Genomic DNA, 14500 nt, shown 5'->3' with positions numbered 1-14500 from the left:
TCCCTTCTCCAGGGGATCCTCCCAACCCAGGGATCGAACCCAGGTCTCCTGCATTGCACACAGATTCTTTACCAGCTGAGCCACAAAGGAAGTAAATAAGGGGAAATGAAGCTAAACCTGGAACAGGAAAGGTTTAAACGTGCCAAGGATGTCCAATTAGCAAACTTATAAATGCTTTGGCAACAGTTTAAATCATAACCTTATCTTGTTGCTGTTGCATTCATATTTATTCCCAATACCTGAGACATTTAAGGCACTCAGTGATATGGGCCTTGATTTTTCGTATACTAAAAGAGTACTCTAAATTTCACAAGACTTGTATTCTGCACCCCCAAACCAAACCAGTAGTACTTAACTTGCACACATTTGCTAATTACTCCTGATTATTCCTGTGCTACATCAAGTATTTAATAAATAATGATTGACACTATCAGATGCCAAGTAGGGCAGATACTGCAATGGATGAGTAACAGCAGTCAAACTGTTCAGGACATGACGTAAAGCAGAAAGGTGCATATTGTTAGCCTTTTAGAGGTTGCCCATCCAGTAGAAGCACAATGTGCAGATGTAGAATTCTGGTAAAGGAATGGACCACTGTCCTCTGATGGCCAAGCAGATGCAACAAATGAAACAGGCACAAGTCTGTCTGCAGACAGGTCCTGTTTGCTTCATTCACAAAGTGAAAGTCGCTCAGTCGTGTCCCAAGTTTTTGCGACCTCATGGAATGTAGCCTGCCAGCCTCCTCTGTCCATGGGATTTTCCAGGCAAGAATATTGGTGCAGGTTGCCCTTTCCTTCTCCAGGGGATCTTCCTGACCCAGGGATTGAACGCAGGTCTCCTGCATTGCAGGCAGACTGATGAGCCATCAGTTAGTTTCATCATTCAAAAAGGAGAAAATGAAAAGAGCAACTGAAAAATGTATATGCTGAAAATACTGGATTGCCCAAAAGTTGGCTTAAAGCTCAACATTCAGAAAATGAAGATCATGGCATCCAGTCCCATCACTTCATGGGAAATAGATGGGGAAACAGTGGAAACAGTGTCAGACTTTATTTTTCTGGGCTCCAAAATCACTGCAGATGGTGACTGCAGCCATGAAATTAAAAGACGCTTACTCCTTGGAAGAAAAGTTATGACCAACCTAAACAGCATATTGAAAAGCAGAGACATTACTTTGCCAACAAAGTCCGTCTAGTCAAGGCTATGGTTTTTCCAGTAGTCATGTTTAGATGTGAGAGTTGGACTGTGAAGAAGGCTGAGTGTCGAAGAATTGATGCTTTCGAACTGTGGTGTTGGAGAAGACTCTTGAGAGTCCACTGGACTGCAAGGAAATCCAACCAGTCCATTCTGAAGGAGATCAGCCCTGGGATTTCTTTGGAAGGAATGATGCTAAAGCTGAAACTCCAGTACTTTGGCCACCTCATGTGAAGAGTTGACTCATTGGAAAAGACCCTGATGCTGGGAGGGATTGGGGGCAAGAGAAGAAGGGGACAACAGAGGATGAGATGGCTGGATGGCATCACTGACTCGATGGACGTGAATCTGAGTGAACTCCGGGAGTTGGTGATGGACAGGGAGGCCTGGCGTGCTGTGATTCATGGGGTCACAAAGAGTCAGACACAACTGAGCGACTGAACTGAACTGATAGCATATGGAAAAGCCTGAATGAACTTTTTTGGCCAACTCAATGTTAAAAAAAAAAAAGTCTGACTGGAAATAAAGAGGATTGGAATACATGGACTAAGTCTAGAGAAGGAAGAAGAAAAATATATATGGTTGAAATAGGAGAGGGCTATTTAGATAAGCAAAAAGGCTGTTCACAGACTGCTGTGGTTTCACAGGAGATTCTGTGGGCAGTAGAAACAGTTTGAAAAAAAGACTACTGATAGATAAGCTGTGCAATGTTTAGCTATTTCCATTGGATTCCCAATGACTTGAACCAAAAATGAAGCAAGTTAAAAGAAAAAGATTGACATCTGATATCAGCATATATGTGAGTCTGTTCAAGCACAGCTGTGAAGCTTAATAACATCTTCATCTTCATAATATCCCTGCAGTGTAGGCCAGACCCAGTGTGATTCTTCTTGGTTGTGTAAGAGAAACAGGTTGAGAGAAGCCAAGTCACTTGTCACATGGTAAAGACAAGTCAGGGATACTGTTTTGGTCTCTGGATCACCATCCCAGTGTGATATCTGTGAAAGGTGGCTTGGTTGTGGAAAACAACAAAAACTGGATGCAAAAGGTAAAAGTAGACTTATTTGGTTAAATCCAGCTCCACTGATATCAGGAAAACCCATTGTGTTTAAGAGTTCAATCTTTATTTGTGGAAACAAATTAGAATCCATCAGAGTTTCTGTTGGGTCTTCTAGGTCTGGAGAGGTCTCCCTCTTTGCTTTTTATATTTTCCTCATCCTCTTTTTGCAGCGCTGGTTGAAAACAGGGGAGGAGCCCATGAGGCTGTCAGTGGAGTGGGAGCCGTAGCTGCTGTCTGAGTCATCAGGGCTTTGGGGGATCCCAGCTTCACTCATGCCTGACATCGGCTCCTCAAACACATCACTTCCCAGCACGCCGTGCCCAGAAACGTTGCCTTCTTCACTCTCTTGTGGCTCCATTTTCACGTGGGCCAAGTTCCAAAGAGGGGAAGCATTTACCTCTGTACCTGGGAATGGAAAAGAACACAGAACTAACTAGCAGCAAGAAAGGCTGGAACAAAGCAGGTAGCATACACCACCCAGGGCTGGTTGATGGCCTTTGAACTAGTTTTCATTCTGATTCTCTATTTGCCTAGAGAATACGGTTGTTATTCTCTGCTCAAAAAATTACCAACTCAAAATATCTTCTTTTCCACTTCCTCCCCTTCCTTTACCTCACCTCATCCATCTCCATTTCCTCTAAACCAGGGAAACTAAAGCTATGCAGGTGGAAATACTCTTGGTTCAAAGGCAGGCACAACCATGGGTTCTTAGGCAAGTATTACATTTGCCTGTCTTTTTTCAGGGCTGTCTTGTTTTTCTACCTTGTGTTTGGGTCCCTGGTTCTCTCTCACATTATGAAAAGTTAGTGATCATTACAAAATGGTGGTAGCAGTTCCCAGACTGCTGAAAAGAGACATGACCCCTATGTCTGCAAGAATTTCTTTCTGGCTCTCCTGCCTCTGTGTCTTCTAGCAATGCTGTTCTGTGGTTATTACATCTCTCATGGTGAAAGGCTCTCTGCCCAGTACTTTGAAAATGTGGTCTAATTCTGTTTAGGCTACACTGAAAGACTGGCTGTTTGCATCGTTAGGTCACTGATGACAGAATCTATATTTCTAAAGAACTGGGACTTCCCTAGAAGTCCAGTGGTTAAGACTTCCACTGCAGGGGTCTCAGGTTTGGTCCCTGATCAGGGAACTAAAATCTCACATGCTGCATGGCACAGCCAATAAATAAATAAATAAATTGTAAAGAACTGAGCCTTTAGAGTTATTTGCAGTCTTTCTGACTTAGGGATCATTGAGCCATCTGGTTCTGAAGGGCATCACAGAGTCTGTCTGGAAGAAGCAGCCAGCTACCTATAATTGAGTTGCCCTATTTTAATCCTTTTCAGGTTCCACTTGTTGGTATTACTCTGACCAAGGAACCCCAACTGTTCAAACATCCTTGAGCAATTAACATTATTCCACCTGTCTGGAAGCTGCCTTAATTAACTCAGCACAAGCACCAGGGAAGACCAGAATACAGAGAACAGGAGGCCATCTGTCCACCTAGCGGGGTCAGCTGGATTAACTGTCATCAAGAGAGTAACAGCAAATTTGGAAAACTCAGCAGTAGCCACAAGACTGGAAAAGGTCAGTTTTCATTCCAATCCCAAAGAAAGGCAATGCCAAAGAATGTTCAAACTGCTGCACAACTGTAGTCATCTTACACGCTTAAAGTAATGCTCAAAAATCTCCAAGCCAGGCTTCAACAGTACGTGAACCATGAATTTCCAGATGTTGAAGCTAGATTTAGAAACGGCAGAGGAACCAGAGATCAAATTGCCAACATCCACTGGATCACTGAAAAAACAGAGTTCTAGACAAACATCTACTTCTGCTTTATTGACTACACCAAAGCCTTTGACTGTGTGGATCACAGAAATTGTGGAAAATGCTTAGAGATGGGAATACCAGACTACCTGACCTGCCTCCTGAGAAATCTGTATGCAGGTCAGGAAGCAACAGTTAGAACTGGACATGGAACAACAGACTGGTTCCAAATAGGAAAAGGAGTATGTCAAGGCTGTATATTGTCACCCTGCTTATTTAACTTACATGCAGAGTATATGAGAAATGCCTGACTAGATGAAGCACAAGCTGGAATCAAGATGGCTGGGAGAAATATCAATTACCTCAGATATGCAGATGACACCACCTTTATGGCAGAAGGGAAGAAGAACTAAACAGCCTCTTGATGAAAGTGAAACAGAGTGAAAAAGTTGGCTTAAAGCTCAACATTCAGAAAACTGAGATCATGGTATCTGGTCCCATCACTTCATGGCAAACAGATGGGGAAACAGTGGAAACAGTGTCAAGACTTTATTTTGGGGGGCTCCAAAATCACTGCAGATGGTGACTGCAGTGAAATTAAAAGATGCTTACTCCTTGAAAGGAAAGTTATGACCAACGTAGATAGCATATTCAAAAGCAGAGACATTGCTTTGCTGACAAAGGTCCATCTAGTCAAAGCTATGGTTTTTCCAGTAGTCATGTATGGATGTGAGAGTTGGACTATAAAGAAAGCTGAGCGCCAAAGAATTGATGCTTTTGAACTGTGGTACTGGAGAAGGCTCTTGAGAGTCCCTTGGACTGCAAGATCAAACCAGTCCATCCTAAAAGAAATTAGTCCCGTATATTCATTGGAAGGACTGAAGCTGAAGCTGAAACTCCAATACTATGGCCACCTGATGCGAAGAACGGGCTCACTGGAAAAGACTCTAATGCTGGGAAAGATTGATGGCAGGAGGAGAAGGGGATGACAGAGGATGAGATGGTTGGATGGCATCACTGACTCAATGGACATGAGTCTGAGCAAGCTCTGGGAGTTGGGATTGACAGGGAAGCCTGGCGTGCTGCAGTTCATGAGGTTGCAGAAAGTCGGACATGACTGAGTGACTGAACTGAACTGAAGACAGTAGCACTGCATCTGCATCCTAACTAGGAATATTTTCAAAGAATGCCTGTAAAGCTGTGCTAGTTCTCTCTTCACTAATTAGGAAGAGAATGTTTATATCTCTATCAGTGAAGCTATATTTCTTTTTAGACTTTCCATTCCCCTGCCCATCCCTACTTTCACTCTTCCATCTCCAGACTTTGAGTCTGAAATGCAAAAAGTACTGAGGCTGGCACATCTCCCAGAATCAAGATGGGTAGGTTCTCTCTTACTTGAAGCCTGTGGTGAAGCCTCGACCTCCAGGTTAGATGGGAAGCGCTCGTTCTGAGTGCCGAGAACTCCCATGGGCAGCGACTGGTCTCCAGAAGCAAGGTCGGCCTCCAGTTCTTCACTGACAGGGAAGGTGATGTCGCTCACAGGTTCCTCCTTGATCTTGACAGGCTTCGTGTCCTCTGTGGCCTTCTCAGGATTGACGATCCTCTCATACTCTTCAGAGAGCTGCTTACTAATCTGTTGGCAAGCAAGAGTCAATTTTCCAAAGGAACGTTAAAAGCAAGTTGGATAGTCAGCTTGTGGCATCTTGTGAAAACAGAATATGAATACAAATAAGGCATCATTGCTAATGGGAGGAATTTGAGTTTGAAATTCATAAATGACAGGGACATGTAAAGAAAATTTGTTTGGCAGAGAATGTGTATGTGATTAATTAAAAGGTACATAAAGGTAAAATATTTAGATGTATTATATCAGAACTGGGACGAAAGGTGGCATTTTTGGCTATAAAAACTAATATTTGACACAACAGGTGGCTAATGAGCGCTACAGGACATCTGGATCACTTAGCAAAGCTGATTGGGTGTTATGAATTTCTTATATTTCCGATTTGGGGAAAGCAAAACAGTGAACAAAATGCCTAAGGCCACAAGGGTGGGAGAGATAAGATAGTTCTGGTTTTAACCAAAAACGCCGTCTCCCCCATCACACTCTACCTTTGAGAGCAGTGTCATCTCACTTGTTTGCTCCTGGTTCATAACACTTAACGCCATCTGAAATTATTTTGATCATTGTTTACCTGTTTTTGTCTCTCTCTCAACAAGAATGCAAGCTCAAGGAACTTGTCCTATTAAACTGCTGAATTCCACAATAGGCACTCCATAAATATGTGTTGAATAAAAGCAGGCTATAATTTCATTGACTGAAGAAGAACCCTGGGTCTGGCCAGGTCAGTGTGGGTCACAGCCGGGGCCAAGAGGAAAGTCAAGTTAAGTTCATTCTATTCCAGGCCCTGTGCTCTGCACCCTAGGGCAAGTGTTAGGGATCCCACTAAACAGCCCCAGATCACACATCCTTGTGCAACCCTCCTTGGGATCCTCTCACCTGCAGCATGTAACTGTGATAGTCCTTGATGCGGTGCTGCCAGAATTTCTGGAGGGAGAGCACGCTGCCAATGCCCACTTCATGGAACACCTGCTCCATCACGTCGGGGAAGGGAGTCTGCCCCAGCCGGGCTTCCCGATCCACAGCAAAGCGCAGCACCTTGGTGAACTTCAGGCAATACTCGTGCGCCACATCAGTCAGGGTCTCCAGGACGCTCTCGTTAGCACACTCAAAGCCCGTGTGGGCCAGGATTGTGGCCACTGCCTGGTAGAGGAGCTGTCGGCAGGAGTGCCAGCTGAGTTCAGTCACAGGCTCCCCTTTCCCCCTGAAAGTGGAGACACGATGAGTGTCATTGGTTCTCTTGCAAAGGGGTGACCTGTCCTGTCTTCCTAGGTGATTTACAACCCTAATCAAACGTCTGGCTCAATTTTCCAGGATAATTTTAGGCAGGTTATATAGTCCAGTTTTACCTTGCTGCCATTTCAGGTCATGTCTCAAGGACACACAGTCATATCCCTGAGCAATTCCAATTACATAAAGCTTGCATAGGTGATATGTGTTTATAGTAAACAGCATAAAAGGGTATCTACTGAAAAGTAAGTTCCCATCTTCTTGTATCAATTGCTTGATTTTGATCACTTTTAGGATCTGATAAATTTTAAGAGCATAGCTCAATGGTGCACATTTTCAGCATAGCATAGGTTCCTCACATGCTGGGCAATATATGAACCTCTAGAATTTAACTGCAACAAACCATCTGTAAAATAGGAAAGCAATTCAATTTTATAAAAGCAGTTTAAAACATATATTGCTTACAAGCAACAGAGGATGAGATGGTCGGATGGCATTACCAACTCAATGGACCTAAGTTTGAGCAAACTCCAGAAGATAATGAAAGACAGAGAAGCATGGCTTGCTGCAGCATGGGTCGCAAAGAGTCAGACATGACTGAGAGACTGAACAACAATCGCTTACACAGCATTTTTATCCTACTTTATGCTGTGAAATTGGTAGGGGTCCATATTATTATTCCTATTTGGCAGGTGAAGAAATTGAAGTTCAGAGGAGGTGATTTGCCAAATGTTTTTGGTAATATAAAGTAATAGAGCTTCTGACTCTAGATCCTATGTTCTTCATAATACTCTGTTTTGCACCTAATCATTGTGGCAAAAATCCTATCTTTCTAAAACAAAACAAAAAAACTTCAAAAGCTGTCTGATTTCCTAAAAGTAACTTTTAACAAGCTCCTAATAATTTACCTGTTCTCCTGAAATTTCCTATCTTCTGCTTTCCCCTGACAAAGGAAGTAAACAGATAAAAATAAAATAGGGTACAGAAAATGACTCTTCCCAGAACACTTTTCATTTGTCACCCCGTGCTTACTGTACAGAGTGCCTGAGGAGCTATTCACCCACGCTGCTATAATCTGCTCAGTAGCAACTACTGCAATTCACCTAATAACTGGAAAATAAGAAAACCAGCTGTCAAGTAATTTTTCATTTACTGTTTATATCATCATTTCCCATGGCCAGTTTCTCTGGACCAAAAGCTAAAGACTTCAGAAGTGCCTAATAAACAGAGCTAAATCAGTACTGTTTTACTTAATATGTGGACCCATTTTAAAGGAAAATAATTCTTCCTGCAGCCCCATAACTGATGCAAATTATTTTTATTACAGTCTCTTAAATATATATAAAACCACCTCATGCGAAGAGTTGACTCATTGGAAAAGACTCTGATGCTGGGAGGGACTGGGGGCAGGAGGAGAAGGGGACGACAGAGGATGAGATGGCTGGATGGCATCACTGACTCGATGGATGGGAGTCTGAGTGAACTCTGGGAGTTGGTGATGGACAGGGAGGCCTGGCATGCTGCGATTCATGGGGTTGCAAAAAGTCGGATACAACTGAGAGACTGAACTGAACTGAACCTTCTGATGTTCACAGAATCTTCCTAACAATTAAAATTAGAAAACTGACACAAAACTACAAATTCTAAATAATTGCATCAATTTAATATGAGGGACAGTATTATTTTGTAAAAGCTCAATTGCTCTCAAAATGTAAAGTTGGTACTGATTGCTGCTGCAGCTGCTAAGTCGCTTCAGTCGTGTCCGACTCTGTGCGACCCCAGAGACGGCAGCCCACCAGGCTCCCCCGTCCCTGGGATTCTCCAGGCAAGAACACTGGAGTGGGTTGCCATTTCCTTCTCCAATGCATGAAAGTGAAAAGTGAAACTGAAGTCGCTCAGTCGTGTCCGACCCTCAGCGACCCCATGGATTGCAGCCTTCCAGGCTCCTCTGTCCATGGGATTTTCCAGGAAAAGAGTACTGGAGTGGGATGCCACTGATTGCTAAAGAGTAAGTATTCTGAAGTTGGGCACATCGATACCAATATGTGCCAAGCATGTAATGACACATTTCTCGTTCCCTTTTTCACTATTCCAGTGTCTTCAAAACTTCCAATTAGACAATGCACCATGACATCATCTTGCCTTAATCTAGCCCAACTGCAAACCTTACACAAGAAGTCCATTTCTCTACTTTTTTCATTAGTTTGGGACAATTAAAATAGGAGCAACTGTCATCATCAACAGGCAGATGCAATAAGTGATGTACAATACAATTAGTTATGAAGCAGTTTTACCAAACATTTAATCTGAATCTTGAGAAAATAATCAGCAAATCCAGTCTGATTTGGAACAAATGACCTGAACTCTTAAAAAAGATTAATATCATGTATTATAAAAGGGGGATGTTATTCTAGCTTAAAAGACACTAAAGAGGCAGAGAAAGACAAATACTGTATGATATCATTTATATATAGAATCTAAAACAAACTAGTGAACACAACAAAAAAGAAGCAGACTCACAGATATTGAGAACACACTAGTGGTTAACAGTGAGGAGAGGGAAGGATGGGGCAAGATGGGGTAGATTAAGAGGTACAAGCTACTAGGTATAAAAAAATAAGCTACAAGGATATATTGTACAGCACAGGAAATGTAGCCAATATTTTATAATAACTTTAAAAGGAGTATAATCTATACAAATATTGAATTACAGTGTTGAACATCTCCAAAATCATTGCAGATGGTGACTGCAGCCATGAAATTAAAAGACGGTTACTCCTTGGAAGAAAAGTTATGACCAACCTAGATAGCATACTGAAAAGCAGAGATATTACTTTGCCAACAAAGGTCCGTCTAGTCAAGGCTATGGTTTTTCCTGTGGTCATGGATGGATGCGAGAGTTGGACTGTGAAGAAAGCTGAGCGCCGAAAAACTGATGCTTTTGAACTGTGGTGTTGGAGAGGACTCTTGAGAGTCCCTTGGACTGCAAGGAGATCCAACCAGTCCATTCTGAAGGAGATCAGTCCTGGGATTTCTTTGGAAGGAATGATGCTAAAGCTGAAACTCCAGTACTTTGGCCACCTCATGTGAAGAACTGACTCATTGGAAAAGACCTTGATGCTGGGAGGGATTGGGGGCAGGAGGAAAAGGGGACGACAGAGGATGAGATGGCTGGATGGCATCACCGACTCGATGGACATGAGTTTGAGTGAACTCCGGGAGATGGTGATGGACAGGGAGGCCTGGTGTGCTGCGATTCATGGGGTTGCAAAGAGTCGGATACGACTGAGCGACTTAACTGAACTGAACTGAATACCTGAAACTAATATTGTAAATTAACTATACCTCAAAAAAAAAAAAACAGACACTAAAGAGGTATAACAATGAAATGGAATACATGATCTTTATTAGGTCCAAGACTGGGGAAAAACATACCTAATAAAAGATATTTTGGGGACAATTGGAAAAATCTGAATACAGATGATAGTACTTAATTCGTGTTTACTTACTTTGATGCGATACTGGTTATTGGATTATGTAGGAAATTTCCTTATTTTTAGGCTAAGGTGAAGAATTTAGGGGTGAAATACTGTGATATCTACAATTCTAACAGATTTGGCAAAAAAAGAACTGTGTGTCTATGTGTATATGTATACACAAATGTTTGTATATTTGTGAGTAAATGTGTGTATACACACTTATACATATGTGAGAGAAAGTAAATGTAGTAAAATATTAACAATTGTTGAATCCAGGTGAAGGGTATTTGTGTTTTTGTCATCCTATTATTTAAACTTTTCTGTAGGTTTGACAAATTTCAAAATGAAAAGACAAAAGTACTTCTTTGGCATCAAATGCAAACTTTCATACTGAAATCCAGGAGTAGCACTAGCTTTTAAGACAATCACTCAGAGGATTTGGACCTGGGCTTCTCAAATTGAAATTTACGTATGAATCTCTGGAGATCTTGTTAAAAGGAAAATTCTGACTCAGGAGGTCTGGGTGAGTCTGACACTCTGCATTTCTAACAACCTCCCAGGTGAATTTGATGTTGCTGATCTCAGATCAGATTTTGAGCAGCAAGGATCAGGAACATTGTTATACTATTATTTCTTGAACTGTGTTATCAAAATGAAAATACACTATTTAAAAATTCTTGTATAGAACTCATGGATTCCTAAAAGTAAGAGAATAAGTCCATAAATCTCATTTTGAGGACAACGAGCTAAACCCACAGTATATCTTTTAATTAACAAGAAAAACTAGATTTGGAGGACTATGAGACCATGGCCTATTTTACAAACCAGTGTAGAAATTTGCTCCTAGTAAAGTGCTTGGCATATATTAGGTACTCAATAAATATTTGCTGCATTTCAGAAAATAAAAAAATACAGACTCTGGATTTGGAAGAACATGGTTCAACTCTTAGACTTTCCACTAATACCTGAGCAACTTTGGCCCAGTCATTTACTCTCATCTTCAGTTTCCTCCTGGAAATGTGGTGACATGCTTAACAAGGTTGTTGGGAAGATTTTTAGAGAAAAGTAACATATAGCAAAACCTTGTCTTACCGATAAAAGTCACTCTCTGGGTCACTGTGCCGGACCTGGAACGGTGCACTTGGATTCTTACAATCTAAAGGAAGGAGATCATCAGGAAGAGGAGGTGACCCAGGGCAGGACGGAAGAGGTTCACTCTCTTCAGTCTTTACACCTTCTGTCTGTTGCTGATTCTGGGCCTGCGCTGTGGCAATGAGGTTACGCAGACGTCGGTTGTGCTGGATCAGCTGAATGGTGTGGATGGTGAGGCTGCAGGGCTCTGAGGGGATGTCCAGCATAGTGGGGGGCTTGGGCTTGTTGGCTGAGGGTTGGTGCAGAGGCGGGTCATGGACTTCTACCAGTCGGAACTCCCGAGGGAGCAAGTCAAAAGAACTTCTGTTGGTCTGGCTTGACGAGATTGGTATCTCTCCCCAGTATCTCAACATTTTGGAATTACAAAGGAAGAGCTCCCAAGTTAAATGTGGATGGTATCCTAAAGGCAGTGTTTTAAAATCTCTAGCAACTGCAGGTTAACGGCTTCTGTAGTGAGGAATACGAGGTCTAGCCAGGTATTGACATAAAAACTAGGCAGTTCAAGACCACTTAGAAAAAGTCAGTGTCAGCAACACTGTTGGACCAAGGACGTTCTTCCTGAAGAAATTAAGAGAAATATAACTGTTAATATCACAGTCATACACTGTGACAATTCCTACTGGACTGAACCACAAGGTAGAGTTTGGGTCTTTAGTAGACTAATAGCTGCAAGAGTATATTAGGCTATAGTGTCCATATTTTCCAACTCACCCCACTAACTTATTACCAATCCTGAATGATTTGCAAGGCAAGACACTTAAATGAGACCTGGAATATTTCTCAGAGTATCTTGACACATCTTTCCAGGATCCACAGGAGAAAAAGGAGTAGAGTTAAAGATAGGAAAAGGTTTTTCTTCTTTTTCTTTTTCTTTTGCTGTGCCGTGCAGCCTGTAGGATCTTAGTGTCAAGTCCTAACCACTGGACTGCCAGGGAATTCCTGACGTGGTTACTAATCTGTGAATGCTTCCCAGGTGGACGAGTGGTAAAGAACCTGCCTGCCAATGCAGGAGTAAGAGACATGGGCTCAATTCCTGGGTCAGGAAGATCCCCTGGAGAAGGAAATGGCAGCCCACTCCAGTATTCTTGCCTGAAGAATCCCATGGACAGAAGAGCCGGAGGGGCTACAGTCCAAAGGGTCACAAAGAGTCAGACACTACTGAAGTGACGTAACATGCATGCATACGTGCCAAGCATGGGAACCTTTAATCCTGGTGGAAAAGTTTATGAACCACTATCCTAAACGGTCTTATGCATTCAACTTCTGACATTCATAGGGAAGAATCTCAGATATCTGCTATCTCTTAAATAATATCCCTTCCTTTAGTCTCTCCTTGTATCAAATCTATTCTCTACAGTGATGCTGTGCAGTGCTTAATTGCTCAGTCGTGTCCAATTCTTTGTGACCCCATGGACTGCAGCCTGCCAGGCTCCTCTGTCCTTGGGATTTTCCAGGCAACAATACTGGAGTGGGTTGCCATGCCCTCTTCCATGGGATCTTCCCAACCCAGGGATTGAACCCAGGTCTCCCACACTACAGGCAAGTTCTTTACCAACTGAGCCACTAGGGAAGCTCAAGAATACTGGAGTACCCTATCCCTTGGCCAGGGGATCTTCCCAACCCAGGAATCGAACCCTTGTCTCCTACACTGCAGGCAGATTCTTTACCACAGCTGAGCTACCAGGGAAGCCTGTAGTGAGGCTAGACTTAATATTTTAAGCTTAGACCTAATGACTTCCCATTGACTACTGGAAAAACATCAAATTTTTTTGATTTACCATTCAACACCAATTACAATCCAGCTTCAACTCACCTTTCCAGACTCATTGCCCATGTCTCTTCAAATTCAATAAATATTTATCAAATGCCAAGTGTCATGTGAGGAGATAAAGACTAATTCAAGGTCCTTACCCTGAGGTGAGGGAGGAAAAACATGAAAAGAATGTTTCAACATTAAAGTGTGTGGTCAGTGCTGTTCTAGAGACACAGACCAAGTTCAGTGAGAAAACACAAAGGAGGAACTTCCTGAAGAAAGTGACCATCTTAGTTCCAACAGTATCAGACTTCTCTGGTTGCAAATGCCATGCATTTCCACAGCCTAATGACGTGATCTCTGCAGGCAATGCCTTGCTACCTGCCACATCCCTGGCAGACTTGTATTCATCCTTAAGTATGATTTAAGTCACCACCCTCTATCACCTCCCCAACACATCTCCCCTTGTTAAGTCTCACAGCACTTTGTATGTCTCCATCACAGCATTTATCCCTGTATTTAAACTAGTACTTGTTTCAATTTTATTCTTCCATCTGTCTCTCACAGCTGTGATCTTGGTGTCTAAGATTTGAGTGCCTACTACATGCCAGTCTTTGCCTCTACTGTTAATTCAATTCTCCCAACCTTTCTATAAGTAGATATCTTTTTTTTTTTTTAAGAGGTAGATACTATTATTACCCCACTTTTCAGACGCGGAAGCTGAGGCCTTCTGTCTTGCCTAATGTCGGAAACAGCTGAGAGGGAAGATCGAGATGGTCTGGATCCAGGGTCTGCACTCTTAACAACTACACTATGCTGCCTCAATTGGTTTCAGAAAGAATAAAAGAAGGAACGAATATATGAATGAAGCAAGTGACAACAAAAATCGCCCTCTCCACTAACTTAACCCAAAGGAGCAGGAAGGACAGGCATCAAGCACAAGCAATGCCCACATCCCCATCAGGGCTCCTCCCTCACCATCAGCGGACTCGGGCGCCAATCACAGTGTCCTGGGGTCGTCTAATGCTGAGGCAGCCCACACACAGGGAGATGTGGACCTGGACCGAGGCAAGGAGGCTCCACTATGGACTGCCACTTCGCAGGTACTGAACTGGGCGGCTGATGGGCTCCGAGAGGCCTGAGACAAGGGTCGTATCAGGTCCGGAAGGCTGGTGTGTTGACCAGTGGTTCAAGGCTGCCGGAAGCGCGTCTTCTCAATCAGGCTCCGCTGCAGGAAGTCATTACGACACGGTTGC

General features: G+C 42.7%; 1 protein-coding gene across 2 annotated transcripts; it reads right to left on the bottom strand.

Annotated features, from left to right (window-relative positions):
* Window positions 1–373: 373 nt before the first annotated feature.
* On the bottom strand, window positions 374–14469 carry SUPT7L (SPT7 like, STAGA complex subunit gamma). Of its 2 annotated transcripts, XM_040224381.1 has the most exons (6): window positions 14223–14453; window positions 13305–13403; window positions 11432–12049; window positions 6510–6834; window positions 5405–5642; window positions 374–2659 (listed from the first exon to the last, which is right to left on the bottom strand). In XM_040224381.1, exons 3-6 carry the CDS (start codon window positions 11842–11844, stop codon window positions 2397–2399), a joined length of 1239 nt encoding a protein of 412 aa, XP_040080315.1. In that variant the 5' UTR covers window positions 11845–12049; window positions 13305–13403; window positions 14223–14453; the 3' UTR covers window positions 374–2396. The 2 variants fall into 2 exon arrangements, with proteins under 2 accessions (XP_040080315.1, XP_040080316.1); XM_040224382.1 differs by lacking the exon at window positions 13305–13403 and having other exon boundaries at window positions 1891–2659; window positions 14223–14469.
* Between the last annotated feature and the right edge of the window lie 31 nt (window positions 14470–14500).

This window comes from Oryx dammah, unplaced genomic scaffold (assembly GCF_014754425.2).
Source record: "Oryx dammah isolate SB20612 unplaced genomic scaffold, SCBI_Odam_1.1 HiC_scaffold_25, whole genome shotgun sequence".
Classification (NCBI taxonomy): domain Eukaryota; kingdom Metazoa; phylum Chordata; class Mammalia; order Artiodactyla; family Bovidae; genus Oryx; species Oryx dammah.
This window is presented reverse-complemented; position numbering and strand designations above follow the sequence as displayed.

Bases quoted from the DNA above. Each gene is read 5' to 3' on its own strand.
- SUPT7L (XM_040224382.1), bottom strand. From the start codon at position 11,844: ATGTTGAGATACTGGGGAGAGATACCAATCTCGTCAAGCCAGACCAAC. The intron at 5,643-6,509 runs GTGAGAGGATCC...GCTTGCCAACAG, and splicing joins ATCACAGTTACATGCTGCAG to ATTAGTAAGCAGCTCTCTGA. The intron at 2,660-5,404 runs GTAAGAGAGAAC...TTCCATTCCCAG, and splicing joins GGCTTCACCACAGGCTTCAA to GTACAGAGGTAAATGCTTCC.